This window comes from Gossypium hirsutum, chromosome D06 (genome assembly GCF_007990345.1).
Source record: "Gossypium hirsutum isolate 1008001.06 chromosome D06, Gossypium_hirsutum_v2.1, whole genome shotgun sequence".
Lineage (NCBI taxonomy): Eukaryota > Viridiplantae > Streptophyta > Magnoliopsida > Malvales > Malvaceae > Gossypium > Gossypium hirsutum.
This window is the reverse complement of record NC_053442.1, coordinates 58,303,226-58,310,887: the sequence shown is the minus strand read 5'-3', so window position 1 is coordinate 58,310,887 and position 7,662 is coordinate 58,303,226. Positions and strand designations below refer to the sequence as shown.

General features: G+C 36.6%; 1 protein-coding gene across 1 annotated transcript; it reads right to left on the bottom strand.

The window, feature by feature from the left end:
• Positions 1–795: 795 nt before the first annotated feature.
• LOC121218427 (tropomyosin-like) lies at positions 796–2,291 on the bottom strand. Its single transcript, XM_041095610.1, has 3 exons — positions 2,093–2,291; positions 1,614–2,008; positions 796–1,014 (listed from the first exon to the last, which is right to left on the bottom strand). The coding sequence occupies exons 1-3, from the start codon at positions 2,289–2,291 to the stop codon at positions 796–798; spliced, it is 813 nt and encodes a 270-aa protein (XP_040951544.1).
• Between the last annotated feature and the right edge of the window lie 5,371 nt (positions 2,292–7,662).

The window sequence follows — 7,662 nt, the reverse complement described above, 5'->3', positions numbered from 1 at the left end:
TGATAACCTGAATAATATTGCTATTCCAGATTTCGATGAGATAGCTGAGAAGGACAAGGCGAAGGAAGAATTTCCAAAGAAGTTGAGAGAAATGAGGAAATGGGTTCTTATACGCGCAATAGGAAGCGATATGACGCTTAAGCAGAATTGCGAAAAGAAAAGAATTTGATAGTGGAACGGAGAAAAGGGAAAAGAGTGGAAGTTGAGTCATTGGTTAATGAACCAATAAAAGAAGAAGTAAATGAGTTTTTGAAAATTTTAAAACACAGCGAGTACAGTGTTGTGGAGCAACTACACAAACAGCCAGCCCGCATATCTGTAATAGCTTTACTCCTAAGCTCAAAAGTACATCGAAATACATTGATAAAAGTATTAAACGAAACATATGTGGCCGATGACATCTCAGTGTGTGCAGATAAAGGCAATACATTTAGTGCAGATCCATTATCAACCAAGACCCCCTGCAGTGTGTGCCCCTTGCATCGGGTAGTAATGTGCAAAGCCTTAGTAGAACCTCTACCACCAGACGGTATTTCATCATCGTTGAAGATGATAAAATTGTCAGCACTTATATTGTTGACCAATCGATCCAGTTTATTGACTGAGATGCCATCGGCCACATATGTTTCGTTTAATACTTTCATCAGTGCATTTTGATGTACTTCTGAGCTTAGGAGTAAATCTAATACAGAGATGCGGGCTGGCTGTTTGTGCAGTTGCTCCACAACACTATACTCACTGTGTTTTAAAAACTTCATTGCTTCTTCTTCTTTTACTGGTTCATTAACCAATGGCTCAACTTTCATTGCTTTCTCTTTTCTCCGTTCCACTATCAAATTCTTTTCTCTTCGCAATTCTGCTATCGCTTCCCATTGCGCGTATAAGAACCCATTTCCTCATTTCTCTCAACTGCTTTAGAAATTCTTCCTTCGCCTTATCCTTCTCAGCTATCTCATCAAAATCTGGAATAGCAATATTATTCAGGTTATCACCGAGATTAGAGCTTGATCCGGCCTAAAAGTTTATCGGCATTGAAGCACCGCCTTGGAACTACTGAGGCCTAACCGAAACAGGTCTCCGCGGATACAGCTCAGTCTAAACTTGCGCATGCGGAGGCGTAAAACCTGGAGGATAAAGTATTTCGTCATTGTTTTCTTCTTCATTAATAATCACAGGACCTTTCCCCTTAACTACTTCTTTGGTTAATAATTGCATCAACTTAGTCATCAGGTCATTTTGAGACTCCTGCATCTTTTGTGTCATGCCATGCTAAATCTTTTCCATTTGTTCTTTTATTTGCATCTGCAACTGATCTTACATATCCTTTTGAAGTCGCTCTAGCTTTTCCAACCTTTGGTCCATAATTTTTGACTTAGCACGGATACTATAACGGTGTTCGGTTGACAAGTTTTTGCTGGCTTCCAGATTAACTGAAGCACAATTTTAACCAATTAAAACCCTTTTTAATAATCTTGAATGCATATGATGTCTTGTAATGCAAATGCATGAAATGAATGCAAGAAGAGCATCGATTCTGATCCAATTTTCTTTTTAGAAAACTTTATTGATAAACAAAATTCTTTACATAAAATGAATTACAGATATGGCTTTGCCCTAATGCTCAGAGCTTTAACTTCTTTCAACAATGAAGCTAACTCCTGACCCCGATCCGATTCCAGTTCATACTTTACACTTAAAACGTCAGCCTGAATTGCCATTGTTTGCAAATGATCAGCTACCTCCCCGATCTGAGCCATGGCCTTGTCCATAATGTAATCTCCGTTCTGAATTTGATTCTGAGAATGATAAAGTTGTTCCTTCCAATGCTCTTCATTTCCTTCCAAGAATTCGATCCTTTGCCCACAGTTTTGTAATGTATTCTCCAGTTCCTCTATCCTCTTTTTCATTTCTTCAATCTTGCACAGGCTTGCTTTTAATTCTATCATAGAATTACGACCTCTATACCGAGCGAGTGATCTCTCGAGCTCCACTATTCTAGCTTTTAATTCTGCTTGATGGTTTTGAATTTCTAATATCTGCCGTTCTAAACCCTCCTTCTGTGCTTGAGTCTCCTGAGCCTTTCTTTCCTAACGATCGGCTTTGTTTCTTTCTTCTTGGATCTCCTGTCGCCACTGCTCTGAAGTCTTTCCCAGCCTCGCAGTTCTCATTGATACTCGTAGCTTTTTGTAGTCTGTCTTTAAGCTATCTAAATCCTCCTCTACTTTATTATTCCCTTTCTCTAATTTTTCAACCTCTAACTTTTGGACATCAGCATCTAGCCTCAAATGCATCTTTTCTTCTTCCAACCGCTCTATCTTCTTTTCGAGCTCTAAATTCCTCTTTTCAAATTCTTATTTTATAATCTCCAACTCTGATGGGATCACTTGTAGGTACTCTTCCATTGGTCGAACACCCTCTAAGTTTAACTCCGAAATATTATCATTAATTCTCTTACTTCGCCACTCACCGTACTCTAGAGTTTTCATCGAACCCGCAGCTAGCCTTTTCATCCTATGAACCTGATTCCAAGCTTGAGAAATTTCTTTTATTTTTTTCTTAAAATTTTCTCCTCGATACGAGAATTCACGTTGAGCTAAACCATCGTTGCCGGCACAAACTGTCTTGAATTGTATTGCCTTAGTACCAACAAAGGTGCATACCCGACGGCTCCTTAAATTTCAAGCAACGGAACCCAATCAAAGCTCCCATAACAGTACAAAATTCTATTTGGAATCAACCAAGGAGCTCTCCATTCAATATCTTCCTCCCGGAGATTTTACAGAATTGCCATCCAATTTTCCTCTGATATATCGTCCATTCTTGGCGTAGCCACTATCTCTTTTAACAAGGAGTAATGCTTAGAGAAAACTTGATATGAAATCTTGTCGACCTTCCAGAAATGACTATGGACCAAGATAGCAGCAATTGCGCACAGCCTATAAATTTGCCTTCACCAGCTCGCCTACATGCATTTAAAGATCTAAACGTTTCAACTAAAATCGCAGGAACAGGCGTGACCCCTTTACCCAACCGGTCAAAGAGATTTGAAACTACTTTGTCAACATGCCCCAGTGCTCTAGGGAAGATCACCAACCCATAAATACTCAAAGCAAACACATCGACCTTCTTTTTCCCATCCGGATGCGCTATAATCAAGTCTCGCAAATTCTTCCATGGAATACATTTACACTCCCCTTTCTGCTTGATCTTGGCCATGATCTACTGCTCGTTCATGCCAGTAATATTCATCAGTTTCTTCCAAAATGTCGGGACGTACGCGGCTCTAGAATATGCTTTATCCACCTGAAACCTTGGACAATGTAGTAAAGCCGTATATTCCTCCACTGTAGGCACCAGATCTACTTTGCCAAAAGTGAAACAACTATATGCAGGGTTCCAATATTGAGCTAGGGCCCGAAACAATTGCTCATCCACCTTGATGTCCAATAAGTACGTCAAGTCTCTATAATTAGAGTAGAACAACTGCTTGGTCTCATCATTCCACTTATCTCATATCTCTTTTAACTCCTGAAGGCTATTTTGCGTCACACTAATACGAGTGTAGTCCCACAGCTCTGACACATAATCCTTAGCTAGATTGTCTCCCTTTTCCAATTGCACTTTCTCTGACCATATATGGACAATGGCATTGTCTTTCACTTTATCAAGAAATTCGTTTGCCATAACAATTTTCTAATTTAGTAACTGAATTTGAATCGACACTCCTTGAAATATGCAATGACATGCAAAATATCAACAAAACACAAACAAGTCAATATAACACAACAACAATTCAAAGCAAGTATAAAAATAAAGCACCTATTCGGGGAATCACTAGAGGTTGAAATAATTCTAACTAGGTTGGGCTTTTAAGTCAGTTATATGGGGTTTGGTTTTAGAGTCAAGGTACCCTAACCAGCAGATTCCTCAATCTTCACCCATTATAGGCTCATATAGACCAAGTTCGGTTCAGGGGAATACATTTCCCTATGGCTGCACGGAGATGAAAACCTCACGAAGACATAGGTACGGATGTATCCCGAAAGTGATCTGCTATTTTGCACGGAGGTGAAAACCTCACGAAGGAGTAGCTTCTCACTCCCACTTAGAAGGGTAAGACCAAATAGTCTTTATGCAATATAATACCAAGGTGTAAAAACTCAACTATCATACAAACACATGTAAGAAAAGGATCGTAGTTTTTTTTAAAAATCAATTTTCAATGTTCGGTAATAAGATAAAAAACAATCAATTTTGCGGCCGGACTCTCTGGTGTGTCCCCAGCGGAGTCACCAATTCCTATACCTCTGGAGATGCAGTAGGATGGAATGAGGCTACTTGAAGAAAAAGAGCACCAAGGTCCAGCACAACCGGGTAAAATTGGCCATTTTAGAGTCTTTGCTCTGTTCTCGTTACACGACAACGAGCAAAGAGGGGCAACTGTAATAGGCCCAATTTGCCCGACCCGTTAGTAAAATAAACCAAATGAAAAAAACAAAATAAAAGTCCAATATTCAGTCTAAATGCATGGGCCCAACGTGGCTCGACGTGGTTTAACCCGAAACTCTAACCTAGCCTAAACCCAACTAGCCTAAACCCAATTAGCCTAAGCCCAATACCCTAGCCCAACTAGCCTAAACCAGAAGTCAGAAACCCTAGTAGCTAGGGTTCCCAGTGCCGCAGCAGTAGCATTTCTTCGTTCTCCCTCCGCATGTGACAAGCCTTCATACGCACACGCCTTCGCCTCCGTACATGCCACGTCCTTAGCCCCGCACGTCGTACATACAAATGGGAAGAAAACGCAACAAAGAAAGCGGAAAAATTGTATTCTTTTTATTCTTTTCTTTTTCTCAGCCTATAAAATAGAGGCAAAACCTTTTGTAATCGGTTACAAAAAAAACAAGAAACAAAAAATCTTTCAGAGAAACCGAAAAGAAAAAGGTTCCAAAGGTGATTTCCCTTTTATTTTTCCAGTAATGCTTCCTATTTCTTTTACACATTCGTCTTCATTCTGTTGATTGTGAGAAGAGAATAAAGGAGGGGAGGAGAAACTCACCTTCGAGTTGGGAGCGCCGGATCCTGGTTCACTCCGCCGTAATCGGAGTTTAGACTGGATGAAAAGGGGTCTGAGGCGGCGCGACTCTGGAATGGAAAGGGATTAGTTTTTTTAGGGGTTTTTCTTTTTGGTTTAGAGTAATTGATGGGGTTTAGTGTTGGCTTAAAGGGGAATCATAAAACGTCACTGTTAGGGCTGGATTCAATGGCTCTGAAACAGTGCCGTTTTAGGTCGCGACCCAATGACCCAACCCAAACGCGGCTAGATCCGCGTTTTCTGGCGTAGGGAGGGATATTTGCGCGATCAGTCCATCCCTTTTCTGGTGTATTTGAATCGGTGATCTTCTTTCTTTTCGATTTAGTCCCGTATCCTGCTTTTATTTCATTTCAACCCAGCTTGCAACGCCGCGTTTTGGGGAAGCGGGATATTTCCCAATCGGCTCCTCATATAATCCGCGCATTGCAGTATAGCCCCCACTTTAGCTTAATCTTATTTATTCGTTGTTAATTCAATTTTGTTTGTGATTTAATCCTTCGTTTTATTTAAATTTTTAGAAATTTTGTTGTTATTTTTATTATTATACTTATTCTTATTATTGTATTATTATATTTTTTATTTATTATATTTTTTATATATAATTAACTTTATATTTTATAGAAAGTTAATTTCTAATAATGATACTTTATATTTTTATATATATGCATATATAATATGATTTTTTTCCTTATTATACATATGTATATATAATAATATATTATTATTTTCAAATGATATTTTCTTACGTATAAAAACCTTATTCCTTTTAAATTTGTTATTTTATTCTATTTATTTAACTTTTATATGTTATTACTAGGTATACTATTATTTATACTAAGTTTTATTTATATAAATTAGAATGTAGATATTAATGTCAAGTTATTCACTTTTATTTTACTTCATTTTTTTAATTTTTTAATTATTTATTTATGTTTTTAAAACCCTTCATTAAAAGGGTTATCGACATGTCTGATTGAGATTATTATCGCTATATTAGTTTGTGTTTATATATTATTCATGATTCATTAACGTGTTTTTATTATTATTTATTTCCAAATTATACTTTTGCGTAATATGTTACCATTCAATCGCGTTACATCCGTGTAGAAAAATATTGAAATTGTTTTATCCCTAAGTTTTCAACTACTCGGTACCCAAGATTCTCGAGAAAATTATGCCCTAAATTACTGGGCTTCGATTTTCTTCGTTGATTTTAGGTGGCTAATGTATTTAAAATAAAATCGTAATTTTCAAATAAACTTTCTCGAGATTTCAAAATGTTGGACCCTAACTCATTGGATCTAACAATTTTGCTACCTCGAATTAAGGATTTTTTAGATAAAGGCAATACTTGGTGTTTAGGAATTTCGGGAAATTGAACCCTAACTTACTGGATTTTAATTTACCGTTTGACTCAAATAACCAGGTATTCTTCTCAAATTAAAACATGTGAGGATAAACTTAATTTCGAAGATTAAATTGTTGTACCATAACTTATTGAGTATGACAATTTATCCCTTTGAAATGAGTACGTCTTATCATCCAATTCAGTTTTATTCAAATTTTCTTTTCAAAAGATCGTATTTTAAAATCTTTTCAAATTCTCGACACTAAGACATTAAACAATCAATTCGGTACCAATTTTGGGCGTTACGAGGGTGCTAACCCTTCCTCGTACGTAACTGACTCCCGAACCTATTTTCTCAAAATTTGTAGACCTAAAATTGTTTTCAAGGCGATCCGATCACACCTCAATAAAAGATCGATGGCGACTCCAATTTTCGTTTTAAGTCACACAACTAAACTTTCTTTTTTGTTTTTCAAAAAAAGGTGGTTTCTACATCTATCAATGCACTTAGTTAATTGTTGTTGCGACCTAAAAATTTCGGCACGGGCGCTAATCGAAATAAATATTGAAAATTTGAAAACAGAATCTCGATCTATTTGAAAAGGGAGTCGCCACCGATCTTTTTTCATAGGTGTGATCGGACACCTAATAAATTCTCTTTTTAGAAGAAAAATTTATTTTTAAACTTTTCTAAAAAAGAGATAATTTTAGGTCTACGTGAAGATCCAGAGAAAATTAGAGTTCGGGAGTCGGTTACGCGCGAGGAAGGTATTAGCACCCTCGCGACGCCCAAAATTGGTATCTCGTTAAACGCATGTTGTCTTAATTTTCAAAAATACGAGTTCCATTTAATATTTAGTCGTGATCCGATTGAAATATGAAAACTTTTTTTAAGACACGAGAATTTTGAAGCACGAAATTTTTTTAAAAAAATGAAAGTTTTTTTTTAAAACACGAGAATTTTTAAACACGGAAATTTCAAAAAACACGAAAATTTTTAAAACACGACATTTTTTTGAAACACGAGAATTTTTAAAACAAGACATTTTTTGAAACACAATTTTTTTCTTAAAAAAATTTAAAATACGAGAATTTTTAAAACACGAAAATTTTTAAAACACGAAAATTTTTGAAACACGGAAATTTTTTAGAAAACGATTTTTTTTAAAATCACCGAAGTTTTTGAAAACACGAAAATCCTTGAAACACCGAAATTTTTGAA

Bases quoted from the DNA above. Each gene is read 5' to 3' on its own strand.
- LOC121218427 (XM_041095610.1), bottom strand. From the start codon at position 2,291: ATGCATTTGAGGCTAGATGCTGATGTCCAAAAGTTAGAGGTTGAAAAA. The intron at 2,009-2,092 runs GTTAGGAAAGAA...ACCATCAAGCAG, and splicing joins AGAAAGAAACAAAGCCGATC to AATTAAAAGCTAGAATAGTG. The intron at 1,015-1,613 runs GCAAAGCCATAT...ATAAACTTTTAG, and splicing joins TTAAAGCTCTGAGCATTAGG to GCCGGATCAAGCTCTAATCT.